This window comes from Neoarius graeffei, chromosome 1 (assembly GCF_027579695.1).
Source record: "Neoarius graeffei isolate fNeoGra1 chromosome 1, fNeoGra1.pri, whole genome shotgun sequence".
In the NCBI taxonomy this organism is placed as follows: Eukaryota; Metazoa; Chordata; class Actinopteri; order Siluriformes; family Ariidae; genus Neoarius; species Neoarius graeffei.
In genome coordinates this window covers 41045633-41061116 of record NC_083569.1, presented here as the reverse complement: position 1 = coordinate 41061116, position 15484 = coordinate 41045633, and the positions used below count along the sequence as shown (strand labels likewise).

Here is a 15484-nt window from a genome sequence, read left to right as displayed (position 1 = left end):
AGGAACGAGCTAAAATTCCTCCAAGCCGGTGTGCAGGACTGATCAACAGTTACCGCAAATGTTTAGTTGCAGTTATTGCTGCACAAGGGGGCCACACCAGATACTGAAAGCAAAGGTTCACATACTTTTGCCACTCACAGATATGTAATATTGGATCATTTTCCTCGATAAATAAATGAGCAAGTATAATATTTTTGTCTCATTTGTTTAACTGGGTTCTCTTTATCTACTTTTAGGACTTGTGAGAAAATCTGATGTTTTAGGTCATATTTATGCAGAAATATAGAAAATTCTAAAGGGTTCACAAACTTTCAAGCACCACTGTAACCTTGATTTTGTAGTCTGTGAATGAAAACAAACACTGGCCCTTAACTCAATGAAATGGTGAATCAGCTTCAGCTGTATGGAATTAAGTCTTGGCCACAAATTATTTACATAAAAACACCCAAATCTGTGCAGGTGTTGAGAATATAAAAGAAAAGCATTCAGCAGGTTATCCAATATCTAAGGAAGAGCAGATGAGACAAAGGGCCATCCAAGAGCTGAGGAAATAAACCTGCATGGAGCAGCAATTTTTATTTTTTTAACTAAGCTTTGTTAAAAGTGCTTTTGTCTCAGGTTGCTGTAAATAATTTTGGAATAAATCATATTTAACTAAAATAATAAAGCAGCTTCATTTATAAACACAGGTGAGCCAAGCTTCCATTGAGAATAAAACAATCCCCACTTCATAATCAAGAAAATCACTCAAAGACAAGTCATAAAACTGTGTTGAGTGCGTGTTCATGTTTAGTTTAGCGTTTAGTGTTTTAATGCATGCAGTAGTATTCAAAACATCCTCAAACAGCCTGTCTGCTGGCGATTTTGCATTAAGGTCATTGCTGCATGATGCGTCATATATGTAAATGGGCTTATTACGCAGAAGTGCAGAACTAAAGCGCTGATAAAAATCCACCTCTGCTCAATCTGATTCACATTTACAGTGCTGCTGATAATTATTGGCATAATAAAAAGCTTCATAAAAATGGCTAAAACAGTTGGACAACACACACGACAAGCATTAATGAGAATTTTCCAAACAAACAAACAAAAAGTTCTTGCAAAAATGTCATGAGAACTACTTTTATAATTACAGAAGTTTCTCAAAAAAAAAAAAAAAAAAGTTTTTTAAATCCATAGAATTAAAAAATGGTCATCCTTGGAAAAGCCAAATTACTGAAAGATTTATCATTCTCTTCATATTCTATTGTTGCAGAAACACAATGAAAACCTCGGTTAGTGATCGAGTGGTGGATCACTGATGTGTTATGGTGGTGATGTGGCTCTTGTGAGGATTTAAAAGCATCATGAACCTTAGTGATTAGTAATCACTAAGTTAGTAATCAGTAATCACTTTTTACAGTAATCACGTTTTACACAGTAATTACTAATTAGTAATTAGTAATCACTTAATAATCAGGTTTAGTGGCAAATTACATGTTGCCACTAAACCTGATTACGTATATTTTACCTCTCCTATGTTCGACTGTTATTGTTCACACTACACTACTTACTACACCTATGGATGATTATAGATGCTTTTGGACTGGAGGAACTTTTACATAGTTCTTCGAACTGCTGGAAGTTCCCTCTTTGTCTTTACAGGCTGAAGAAACTGAGAACGATCTTGGTTCTTTTTTGAGCTCTGATTTCAGGAACCATGAGTGATGCAAGCGTACGCTGATTGGTCGACCACGAGTCAATGCAGCACCGGCAACCACCACTTTTAAAGACCTGTGTAAAACATTAGCCCTTAAATATTAACTTTTTTTTTGGGGGGGGGGGGGGGGGGGGGTAACGATGGGACAACTAATAGAGCTACAGTGAAGTCGACATTTTATTGAGGGCATATAGGACAGAGGAAATACAGCGTGTTTAAACGAAATATAAAAATTTTTGCTAGCATTTACTGCAAACCAGCTTACATCACTTCAGCATTTCTACTGATGGTACAAAAAAAACACACACACACACACAAAAAAAAAGGCCCTTGAGGGTATGTAGTTCTCAGAGGAGCTCGCCGGTGTGCGGCTCCTCTCGATAAAACCCTTGAACTGTTTGGTCTGAAAGCGCTTACTGTTTTTGACGAACTGGAAATCAAACCTTCTTCTGGTTGTTCATATATTATGCTTTAAATTTACCCCCACCCTGATGAGACGTGAGCATAACCGTACAGACACACTGATAAAACCCATGAATAAAGAACTTGACTGTGGATTGTTTGATAGAAACATTGAGTCAATATGATAACTGAAATGAAATTAAAAAAAAAAAAAAAGATGGACTCAGTGAAGTCAGTGCAAAGTGAAATTGGAGGGCATGGATGTGAACTTAACCACTGCTGGAAGCGAATCCCTTTTCCACATCTCGCTTCCATTCAAGTGAACAAGACTTAACCCAGCAGCTTTTATTAGCCAATCATGTGATGTGACCACTGCTTTACACTCTGCCAGGCAAAACAGTCAAGCTTCACAAAACACACTGAAACCTGGGGGTGGGTAAACCCGAGTGGTGTGTGGGTTTGCTCGGGCATGGTAGAAAAAGTATTTGAATGCTTTAACCAGCTGACGGATTTCTACCAGGTGCACAAACAGGTGTTGTGCCCACTACTTCCCCAACAAGTATAAATGTTTTGTACCATGAGTGTCCACTCCTGGACTTTGAGCAGGATGACTCTGCGGCCCTGAGGCATCCAGGCTAGCAGCACGGTGACAGCCCTGATGGACAGCCAGCACACGTACAGTCCGCATGCTGCCGTGTACAGCTCGTGGATCTTCGCTGTGCCCGTCCAGAACGACATGAGCCAGCGGCCAGCAAACACTGTCACACAGGAGGAGAGCAGAGTGAGCAGAACACGAATATAAAAACACTACAGACATCCATCTTATTCAACATCTTCAGCTAAGCACTGCTCGGTCATCAGAAATCTCTCATGTTGAAAGAAAATCTGAGGCCTATCAAGCAGCGCCTCAGTCAGAATGAGTGACTTGATAACTTAATGGTGCTTGAAAGTTTGTGAACCCTTTAGAATTTTCTATATTTCTGCATAAATATGACCTAAAACAACATCAGATTTTCACCCAAGTCCTAAAGTAGATAAAGAGAACCCAGTTAAACAAATAAGACAAAAATATTATACTTGGTCATTTATTTATTGAGGAAAATGATCCAATATTACATATCTGTGAGTGGCAAAAGTATGTGAACCTTTGCTTTCAGTATCTGGTGTGACCCCCTTGTGCAGCAATAACCGCAACTAAACGTTTGCGGTAACTGTTGATCAGTCCTGCACACCGGCTTGGAGGAATTTTAGCCCATTCCTCCGTACAGAACAGCTTCAACTCTGGGATGTTGGTGGGTTTCCTCACATGAACTGCTCGCTTCAGGTCCTTCCACAACATTTCCATTGGATTAAAGTCAGGACTTGGCCATTCCAAAACATTAACTTTATTCTTCTTTAACCATTCTTTGGTAGAATGACTTGTGTGCTTTGGGTCATTGTCTTGCTGCATGACCCACCTTCTCTTGAGATTCAGTTCATGGACAGACGTCCTGACATTTTCCTTTAGAATTTGCTGGTACAATTCAGAATTCATTGTTCCATCAATGATGGCAAGCCGTCCTGGTCCAGACGCAGCAAAACGGGCCCAAACCATGATACTACCACCACCATGTTTCACAGATGGGATAAGGTTCTTATGCTGGAATGCAGTGGTTTTTTTCTCCAAACATAATGCTTCTCATTTAAACCAAAAAGTTCTATTTTGGTTTCATCCATCCACAAAACCTTTTTCTAATAGCCTTCTGGCTTGTCCACGTGATCTTTAGCAAACTGCAGACAAGCAGCAATGTTCTTTTTGGAGAGCAGTGGCTTTCTCCTTGCAACCCTGCCTCGCACACCATTGTTGTTCAGTGTTCTCCTGATGGTGGACTCATGAACATTAGCCAATGTGAGAGAGGCCTTCAGTTGCTTAGAAGTTACCCTGGGGTCTTTTATAACCTTGCCAACTATTACACGTCTTGCTCTTGGAGTGATCTTTGTTGGTCGACCACTCCTGGGGAGGGTAACACTGGTCTTGAATTTCCTCCATTTGTACACAATCTGTCTGATTGTGGATTGGTGGAGTCCAAACTCTTGAAAGATGGTTTTGTCACCTTTTCCAGCCTGATTAGCATCAACAACGCTTTTTCTGAGGTCCTCAGAAATCTCCTTTTTGTTTGTTCATGCCATGATACACTTCCACAAACATGTTTTGTGAAGATCAGACTTTGATAGATCCCTGTTCTTTAAATAAAACAGTCTGCCCACTCACACCTGATTGTCATCCCATTGATTGAAAACACCTGACTAATTTCACCTTCAAATTAACTGCTAATCCTAGAGGTTCACATACTTTTGCCACTCACAGATATGTAATATTGGGTCATTTTCCTCAATAAATAAATGACTAAATATAATATTTTTGTCTCATTTGTTTAACCAGGTTCTCTTTATTTACTTGGATTAGATAAAAAAACTTTAGTGATCCCTTTGGGCGGGTTCCCTCAGGGAAATTAAGATTCCAGCAGCATCATTACAGATAAACAGAGAAAAGAAATCGAGAAAACTTCTAGATAAATTATCTACATATACAAATATAAAAAGAATAAGATATGGGGAAGGGGAGGAAGAAAAAAAAAAAAGGAGGGGGAGCGGCAGCAGGAGAGATATTGCACTTTATGTTGCACGTTATATTGCACATTGTCCGGTATTGCTTATTGTTTGGCTAGGCTACTGCTCCTTCCCATCCTCTGTCCTCCTCCCACCCCTCCTCCCCCCCAGAGAGGAGTTGTACAGTCTGATGGCGTGAGGGACAAAGGAGTTTTTAAGTCTGTTCGTCCTGCACTTGGGAAGGAGCATTCTTTCACTGAACAGGCTCCTCTGGTTGCTGATGACGGTGTGCAGAGGGTGACTGGCATTGTCCATGATGTTCAATAGTTTGTCCATAGATCTCTTCTCTGCCACCGTCACCAGAGAGTCCAGCTTCATGCCAACCACAGAGCCGGCCCGCCTGATCAGTTTGTCCAGCCTGGATGTGTCCTTCTTGGATGTGCTGCCCCCCCAGCACACCACGGTGTAAAACAGGACACTGGCGACCACAGACTGATAGAACATCCACAGGAATTTCCTGCAGATGTTAAAAGGACCGCAGCCTCCTAAGGAAGTATAGCCTGCTCCGTCCCTTCCTGTATAAAAGTGTTTGGTGTTGCAAGTCCAGTCCAGCTTGCTGTCCAGCCACAGCCCGAGGTACTTGTAGGAATCCACAGCCTCCACCTCGTCTCCCTCGATCAGAACTGGTCGTGACCTTGGTCTGGACCTCCCAAAGTCAATGACCAGCTCCCTGGTCTTCAAGGTGTTGAGCTGCAGATGGTTCCTGTTGCACCACACAACAAAGTCCCTCACCAAGCTCCTATACTCCTCCTTTCTGTCATCACTGATACACCCAACGATGGCTGTCTCATCAGCAAACTTCTGAATGTGACACAGCTCAGAGTTGTAGCAGAAGTCCACGGTGTACAGGGTGAAGAGAAGAGGGGCCAGCACCATGCCCTGGGGTGCTCTGGTGCTGCTAATTACAGTGTCAGACGTGATGTCCTGCAGCCTGTCAGTGAGGTAGTTGGAGATCCAGGTGACCAAGCAGGGGGCCACTGGCATCCTGTTCAGTTTGTCCTGAAGCAGTAGGGGCTGGATGGTGTTGAAGGCACTCGAGAAGTCCAAGAAGAGGATCCTCACTGTGCCATTTCCCTTATCCAGATGCGAGTGAGGTCAGTATAGTAGGTAGAAGATGGCGTCTTCCACACCGACACCTGCCCGGTATGCAAACTGCGGACAGTCCTGGGCATGTTGTACCTGGGGTCTGAGGAGGCTGAGGAAGAGCCGCTCCAATGTCTTCATCAGATGTGAAGTGAGTGCCACCGGTCGGAAGTCGTTCAGCTCGCTGGGCCGATTCTTTTTGGGAACAGGAACGATACACGATGTCTTCCAGAGGGTTGGCACTCTCCCCAGCTGCAGGCTGAGGTTGAAGATGTGTTGGAGTGGTTCACCCAGTTCAGCAGCGCAGGTCTTCAGTAGTCGGGGATACACCTTGCCCGGGCCTGCTGCTTTCCTGGGGTGAAGCTTCCTCAGGGTACCTCTGACCTGGTCTGCAGTAATGCATAGAGGAGTCTGTGTTGAGGTGGGGGAAGAGGGGGCTGCTGTGATGACTGGGGGGAGGTGTGTTGAGGGAAAGAGAGATGGCTGCAGTGAGGGAAAGGGTGGGGGGACATGGGTTGGTTGAACCGATTGAAAAAAAAGTCAGTCAGTGCGTTTACATGCACAGAGAGAATCGAATTTCTGCCGTTGCTCGACTGAAATCGAAGTTCAAAATGCCATGCATACACCTTAATTCGGCTGAAACTGAACCGAACTTGATTTCTCGGAATCGAGCTACACGACCTAGATTATGCGATTTCTGCCGAGCTACTTAGTGCATGTATACCCTATTGAGCTACGTATTCGAGCTACTTACTTCAGCACTGCCCCTTCCGGAAGTGACGAGTGACGAGACCACAAGGGAAACACAACAGCCTTGGTCGGCATGACAACGAATCATGACAACGGCATGAATCTTTTCTTTTTGTGTCATTGTTTGCACTGTTAAAATTTAGCTCACTTACTGTATCACCAAATACATCTGTACAGCTGTTGCATAGCTGTGAATTGTGTACATAAACAAGTCACTGTATTTGTGTGTGTGTGTGTCCAACATCTGAAGAATGTCAATAAAAGCAAAACAATTGAACTTTTTGTGTGTTTATTAAGACACAAGTTAAATTGTAAGCAAAAAAATATATATTTTTTGTAAGCAAAAAATGGACTTTAGAAAAATATTATTGTGCAAAATAAGTTGTCTTACAAAACAGTGGTCTGCGCCGGACAGTTTGTAGCCATACAGTCTGTTAGAGCAAGCCTAACAGCTTGAACACGGAACTGCCAGTGTTGCCAGATTGGGAGTTTTAAGTGCATTTTAGCGGATTTGGACATGTTTTGGGTTGGAATATGTCAGCAGTATCTGGCAACACTATAGCTCTTCATGACGACAACCGGAAGTGTACCAACACGATGGGGCGTGTAGCGCCACGTGTGGCTCGGGTGCACAATGCACCTTGCACAATAGCCCGATTTCACTTGTGCATGTAGGATTGGATTTCTCTGGCACCCCTGCTGGGACCCTTTGCTCGATTACCGACAGCAGCTCGATTTGGACGTGCATGTAAACGTACTGACTCATTCAACTCATTCGCCCTCTCCACTGTCCCCTCAATGACCCTGGTCTTTGTATTGTGGCCTGTGATTGTTTTCACACCTTCCCAGACCTCCCTCATGCTGTTCTCCTTCAGCTTCTGCTCCACCTTTCTGCTGTAGCTGTCCTTAGCTTCCCTCACGCAGCATTTTACCTCCTGCTGTGCTGCTTTCATCGCCTCCCTATCCCTGCTCCTGAAGGCGGCCTTCTTCCTGTTGAGGACAGCTTTGACTTCGTGTTACCCATGGCTTGTTATTAGGGTAACACCGTACAGTCTTAGTGGGGGAGACCACGTCTGCACAGAAGTTAAGGTAATCCATCAGACAGACAGTGTGTCAGCCCTTCTATGTCCTCACAGTGTAGGCTAAGCAGCACATCCCAGTCCGTGATGTCATAACAGTCCCTGAGGGCATCTTCCATTTCAGGGGACCACCTCCTGATGGAGCTAGTTGTTGCAGGCTGCCTTTGAACCAGGGGGGTGTACTTCGGCTGTAGAAGAACCAGGTTGTGGTCAGACTTCCCTAGTGGGAGGAGGGGTGTGACTCTGTATGCATCCCTCACATTAGCATACAGCAAGTCAATTGTCCTGTTGTTCCTTGTTGGACAAGCCACAGCCTGGTAAAAAGCAGCCAAAGTAGAGTCCAAAGTAGCATGATTAAAGTCCCCAGAAATGATAAATGCCTCAGGGTGCTGTGTCTGCAGCCTTGCTGTGACAGAGTGAATCCTCTCACATGCAGCGGCTGCGTCAGCCCTCGGAGGGATGTGTAAACAGATGGTGATCACGTGACTGAACTCCCTCGGCAGATAATATGGCCGCAGGCTAACGGCTAGCAGCTCCAAGTCCGGGCAACATAAAACTGTCTTTACGGAGATATGTCCCGGGTTACACCAGTGGTTGTTAACATAAATGATGAGTCCCCCACCTTTGCTTTTCCCACGTGTGTTAGGTGTCTCTGTCGGCTCTCACAGCAGTGAATCCCCGCAGGTCCACGTTAGGATCCGGTACAAGGTGTGTTAGCCATGTCTCCGTAAAGATAAATAAGCTGCTCTCCCAGTAAATCCGCTGGTTGTTCAGAGCGGAAAGCTCGTCGACTTTATTCGGCAACAAGTTCACATTCCCCATGATAACGGAGGGAATGGATGGTTTGTAGCGCCGACGGTTGTCCGCTAGCCTAGCCTTTAGCTTAGCTCCAGCTTTGCAGCCCCTGGGTTTCCTCCTCAGCTCGGCCGGGATGGGGTGTCGTATCCCGGCTCGTCCCATTGTTTTCAGGGCCAGCAGCACCTCTCTCGAATAAGTGAGAAAACTGGCTCCTGGTTGCGTGTTAAAGTTAAATATATCCATGTTAGATAGTAAAACACACCATGTCTTCGTAAGAAGAACAGAAAAGTAAAAAAAAGGTGGGGAAAAAAAAAAGAGGTTTAAAGAGCTAAAAACTACAGAGCTACTGGAGAGGCAGCCGTCTCACACAGCGCCCATACTTTTAGGACTTGTGCAAAAATCTGATGTTTTAGGTTATATTTATGCAGAAATACAGAAAATTCTAAAGGGTTCACAAACTTTCAAGCACCACTGTATTAAATCGGACCCTGCAGCTGTGAGGTCAGGTTGCAGTTTTATCACCCCATTAAATTAGAAGCTCACTTATTAGAACCACCAATATACTAGGCACCATAAACTTTTTTACACAATGCGCACGTACTTGCAAATGTCTTGTAAGTTCCTGGGTTTTAAAAAAAAAAATCTGTTCACCTGGCAAAGTGAGACACACCAAGCTGGCCAAGAGCAGCGTCACACACATGAAAAGGATCAGCAATACAATCTACATTAAGGAAAAAAAAAACCCCAACAACCCCAAACACACACATTAGGAGGTTATACAAACTTTTAAAGCTATTAAACTTTGAATCGAAATGAATACAGTTAATGATCAGAGGACATTACCCTGAGAGGGAACTTCACAGGACGGTGGTAGGGCTGGAAACCCACAGGGCCTCCTTGTTGCAGGATGGCCTGGTGTGCTGCATGTAGGCCTTCACCCACTACAGGAATGGCATTAGCGTTGTTCCGTGGTTGCTGGTTGTTGTTGTTGGCTGCCTGGTTGGCGTTGTTCTCGTTCTCCTCCTGGTCTCCCAGCAGATACGAGTGCAGGTCTCTGAATAAGAGAATAACAGAAACATGGCATTTTTGCTTTTTATGCTGAGTGGCTAACATTTGAATATTAAAGTGCATATCACGGGTAAATTCAGAAGCAAGATCAATGTAATTTTCCTATTTTATATTAAACTTTGGTCAAACATCTGTAACATTCTGCATTCTCTGCAAATTTTTTTTACCTTGCGCAATACCAGAAAAACTCAGTTGAAATCAAGCCATTTGAGGCGAATTGGTCCGCCTCTGAAAAAACTTGGGATTTGGATTTCCCAGCAAACATTGATTTTCGTGACGTCGCGTGCGGGACGCCTCCCTCTGAATCCTACGTCAGCGCTGGTCTGTTTATGAGAAAACGACCTGGTGGTTTTCTGCACATTTCTTCAACGTTATCACGTAATTATTAAAATGGTCAACAGATGTATCGTAGGAGGGTGTAGCAACACCAATCTTGATGGGATTAGTACTCATCGTTTCCCAAAAGACCAGACAAAGAGAGAAATGGGAGCGCTTGGTCTACACAGGCTGTGCACTGAAACCGTGCAGAGCTCTCGCAGCCTGCTGGCGCTTCCGCAGGTGACGTCACGAATCTGGCTCCAGACTCACTTGGGATTTTTCCAGACGTGTTTTATTTTTTTCTGCTGTAGACAGATGGCCTTGTGCAAAATTACCCTTCTGGATGAGTGTGTAGAGAGACGTACTTTCATGTTAAAAAAAAAAAACATGAAATTGGTCCAGGATATGCACTTTAACCTGTCGATAATTCTACACTGCCAAAGACAAACGGTCTTTTTTTTAATTTCCACACAGAATGCTTCACTGCTATATAGCTAGATTTGACCTTTCTTGCACGATATTTGAGTTTCAGTAACAAAAGATGCAACATCTGCTGTGGAGACAATATGGTCACGTATCAACGTGGAAAGCATGCGTTAATTTCGACTAAGACAGAGTCTCAATTGTGGTTTTGTTGTATTTTAACATCTACGGATAATGTTTGTGCATTCAGAGTCACTCTTGGCTTTGTTTACTGCAAACTCACTGTCTCTCATGCTTAATTGGAGTGCTACAAAGCAGGAAAAAAGTGACTGTACCAAAAACTTCCATTTTACATTTTAACAGGGAACCCCCCCTCTTTTTTTGAGTGATGATCTACTCAGCAATCATGTGGGGACACAAGTCCTTTAATCGACTACTCATACCCATCACTGATTTGAGAATGTAAAACAACACCACATGCAAATTGGCTGATCATGCACCGAGAAATATAGGCAGGATTAGGAAGTACTAGGGCTGAACGATTTTAAGAAAAAATTGAATTGCGATTTTTCTGGCAGATATTGCGATTTCAACCACGATTTTTTTTCTTTAAATCGAGTTTCAGTGCAAATTAATTAATACAATGAATTCCATAAAGCTAATGCAAGAATGAAAACTGAGGTCAACAGATTTCAAATGTAGGCCTGTTTATTAACATTGAGTGCCTGAGGAACAAGTTATAATAACTTAAAATAAAAATAGAGAGCCATCTTTCTTAAGTAAACTTTTGCTTCTTTTACTTTTCCCATCTACAACATATCAGACATAAAAAAAAGTTGAGCAATGGCTCAGCAGCATCAAAATATTGCACTTTTGTAAAAGAATGTACATAAGCATTATAAATTATAACTAGAGCCAACAATTCCCCTGGGGAAAATTGTGAGAGTGATGCAGTGCGCGCAGCAGTCGCTATTGCAGGAGCTGAGCTGTACTGTGTGAATGTGTGACTTGCCATGATGCTACAAGCCTGTGTCTCTCTGAGAGGGAGCAGCCCCTCCCTCCTGTGTGTGTGTGTGTGTGTGTGTGTGTGTGTGTGTGTGTGTGAGAGAGAGAGAGCGAGCATCCCCTCCCCCACCTGCGCACTGCGAGCAGAGACACAGAGAGGCTGTGACACAGAGTGGTAGCTGACACAGAGTGTTTTTACACCATGCTGGGGCAATACGCAGAGCATACATGTGTGAAATTATTGACGAAACAAAACATGCGTCAGTTTAGGAGCACTCAGAAAAACCGCGGCTTTGACGATCCCAAAATCGTGTTGTCTGAGATCGCGATTTTCGGTCGAAAACGATAGATCGTTCAGCCCTAGGAAGTACCTTAATCAGGAGGACTGTGAAAGGTTTGTACATGCTTTCGTCACACCAAAACTCGATTTTTGCAACAGCTTACTATTTGGACTACCATCGTCTGAAATCGACAAACTCCAGCATGTGCAAATGCCTCAACGATCAAACACCAGAATACATTAAAAGAACTCTTGACAAGCTACAAGCCTCAACGTAACTTAAGATCATCTAACCAAAGTCTGCTCACAGTACCATCATCAAAGAGCTACGGAGACTAAGCATTTATGGTTTGTGCTCCAAGACTTTGGAATTCAATTCCAATTAAACAGCCGCACTGCGGAGAGTTTAAACAACTTTAAAGCTATACTGCCTTTCAGATTTTTCAAGTCTAGGTCATGAAAAGAATTTTCCCCGACACCCAATTATTTTTGTTTAGTGGACTGAAAGCTGCTGGATTCGAATCACAGACTTCCAATTTTATTAGTTTATTTCAATAGAACAATCAATTAAAGCCACATGGCCCTAAATTCTCTGCTATTTTTTTCCTGCTTCACCATGACCTAATTCAAGATACTACATCATGTGTCACGTGGTGGGCTTTCCCCGTTTGCACAAGGCATTGTGGGATACAAATTTGAAACAGGAGAGAAAAATGGAGGACGCGAATGAAACGTGAAAGACCAGCTACAGTAGAGCTGGGCGATATGGCCTAAAAAAAAAAAAAAATTTGATTTTTTCACAAAAAATCAGATTTTCGATTTTAATTGATGTTTTTCCCCCTACTAAAAATCCAACTACAGATGACAAAGAAATGGTTCAAAACAAGTTTTACCTTTTATTTTGTTTTCACTTAAATTTCCCCTCTGGGGTTAAAGTGCAACCAGAAGCCAAAAAACAAGCTTGTAGATGAGAACATCATGATAGCATCTGTGATTGCCTTCCACCGCGCCCCATTCTTATCATCAGGCAAACCGTTTGGAAATGTGTCCAGGACGGCTGCTTGCTTTACTGTGGATGGTGCGCTCGTGCTGCGGCTGGGAGCAGCACTTCTCTCGCTCCGCTGCAGGCTTCTGTTTAAGGGGTTGGAATAAATTCGTCGTGCTGCTTCCTTTGGAAGCAACCGTTTTCAAACGCACCTTACAACGAGGACTTGTCTGGTCTGCGTCTGACGCCTCAAAACCGAACCAATTCCAGATCACGGAGGAAGTTACTCCTTTCTTGGGCACAAGTTGTGGCTTTCCCTCAAATCGCTGCCATGTTGTTTGTGTGTGTCTATGGCAAGCGCGCGGGAGGACGGCGATAGTGTCAGTGCCCGATCGTCCCTGCTGCCCGATCCGTTCTGCACATGCGCAGAGGGGAGCGTCGGTGGCGGAAGTTAAAACTGAGAGAAAACCGATTTTCATAAAAACACCACATCGTCCTGAACTGTAAATTTGAATTAATCGATAAAATCAATTTATCGCCCAGCTCTAGACTACAGTAACAAAGCAAGAAGGAAAGGAAACGCAGGACCAAACTAATAAATATCGGCGGTCAGCAAGCACCTCGGTGTGATCAGCTGTTCATTTAGTGACAGAATGATGGAACCGTCATTGCACGGTCAAGGTAAACCTGTAGATGGCAGTAATGCAACACTGTGGATGCCAGCTGCTGTAAAACCCAAAAGAAGGTAAACCTGCGCATGCGCACACGGGCTTCGTCTGTCTGCTTGGCTGCGTAAAGCGAGCGATTTCATGCACATTATTTGCTCGGGAATCCCCTCAAATTAAAGAATGGCCTGTTTTGAGAGATATTACAGAAATAAACATATATCACAATGACCAAATTTCAGACGGAACTAAATTTCACCGATTTTATGAAATCGAAAGGCTGAATAGCTTTAAAGGAACAGTCCACCGTATTTCCATAATGAAATATGCTCTTATCTGAATTGAGACGAGCTGCTCCGTACCTATCCGAGCTTTGCGCGGCCTCCTAGTCAGTCAGACGCAGTCAGATGCGCTGTCACTCCTGTTAGCAATGTAGCTAGGCTCAGCATGGCCAATGGTATTTTTTGGGGCTGTAGTTAGATGCGACCAAACTCTTCCGCGTTTTTCCTGTTTACATAGGTTTATATGACCAGTGATATGAAACAAGTTCAGTTACACAAATTGAAACGTAGCGATTTTCTATGCTATGGAAAGTCCGCACTATAATGACAGGCGTACTAACACCTTCTGCGCGCTTTGATATCTGAGCTCCGTATCAATGCGCTGCCGAAGCGCGCAGAAGGTGTTAGTACGCCTGTCATTATAGTGCGCACTTTCCATAGCACAGAAAATCGCTACGTTTCAATTTGTGTAACTGAACTTGTTTCATGTCACTGGTCATATAAACCTATGTAAACAGGAAAAACGCGGAAGAGTTTGGTCGCATCTAACTACAGCCCCAAAAAATACCGTTGGCCATACTGAGCCTAGCTACATTGCTAACAGGAGTGACAGCGCGTCGGACTGCGTCTGACTAATTGGGAGGTCACGCGAAGCTCGGATAGGTACGGAGCAGCTCGTCTCAATTCAGATAAGAGCATTTCATTATGGAAATACGGTGGACTGTTCCTTTAAATCTCTGCTCAAAAAACATTTCTGTTTGGAAAATAATGTTGACTTGAGTTTCTTTTAAGTTTGTAAGAGTACTGAGACTTTGTGTGGCACTCCTAAAGTCATTTTATCATCATTATTAAAAAGGTGTTTGCTTATACAACTCACAGTAAGTAACCAGCTGTGACTGTCCAGGCTCTCACCAAACCCTTCAGCCACTGCCGTGTGTGTCCCTGCTCCAACAGAGCTGGCAAAACCACCTGCAGCAACAGGAGCTCTAGGGAGAGCTCACTTACTGGAGCATCACTGAAACACACACACACACACACACACACACACACACAAGAATCAGAAACGTCTCTCTTGTGCAATTAAGCTACAGAGCACTCCAGCTGCTGCTTATTGCACTAGTGATATTCATGAGGGAATACACACGACGTGTAATACGCGCTCCATATGATGAAACACAGCCAGGTAATGATCTCAGTGATCACATCCGTCCTTTATTAAATCAAAATGAAAACGTTCCCCATCGAATGTCTAAACCGAACTTTAAATCTGGTACAGGAACAACTGAAATACATCTCATCAGTGTGAGATGTAGAACAAAATCAAGTGAAAACATGCAACAGGTTCCAGTAAGGCAGAACAAATTGGTTTGAAACAGTTGCACATGATGTAATTATCACGGGTATTTGCAGCTTTTCCTATCACGTCAACTATGTTTACCTGTAGAGCATCACATTGTAGGGAAGGAAGGCTGGCAAGATGTGTTTGATTATCCGTATGGGTAGCCAGAGCATCAACAGGACTATCGACCCAAACACCACCTAAAAAGGCAGAAATATGTTTGCTAAAAGAACGGGGATGAAAATTCTGTGCGTAATGACATATTTAAAGTAGCCCTGGACATGTCGTTTTAAAACTTTTACAAATAATTATTCATCTATTCACCTTTTCACTAACCATCCATCTATTTATTAAAAAAGCATAAATGTTATGAAGTTATTGACATTTACGACAGACACCGCACACTCAGTAACATTAGTAAACAGCTAGCCACATTAACAGCCTCGTAAACTGGATCACATGTGCCACACAGACACCACCACGACTTTTAAGTCTCGAAGACTATTTGCATGTTTTACTGTTTATTCTCAGCAATTTATAGAACAGTTGTTGAACTGGTTTAAAGATCTGATGACACGAACATGACTCTATGCAATTCCTTAAATAAACTATACAACATGGCAAACGTGTTAGATTTCTGTTATAATTATGTGAAAAGAA

The 15484-nt window shown here is 43.3% G+C and overlaps 1 protein-coding gene across 1 annotated transcript in view; it reads right to left on the bottom strand.

Annotated features, from left to right (window-relative positions):
* Positions 1-15484, bottom strand: part of marchf6 (membrane-associated ring finger (C3HC4) 6) — an 80617-nt gene that overhangs the window by 12852 nt on the left and 52281 nt on the right. Inside the window, exons 17-21 of the mRNA XM_060931951.1 lie at positions 14924-15024; positions 14363-14500; positions 9304-9514; positions 9112-9181; positions 2678-2859 (exon numbers count right to left, since the gene is read on the bottom strand). Of these exons, the coding sequence (XP_060787934.1) occupies positions 2678-2859; positions 9112-9181; positions 9304-9514; positions 14363-14500; positions 14924-15024 (702 nt within the window). The remainder of the gene's footprint in view (positions 1-2677; positions 2860-9111; positions 9182-9303; positions 9515-14362; positions 14501-14923; positions 15025-15484) is intronic.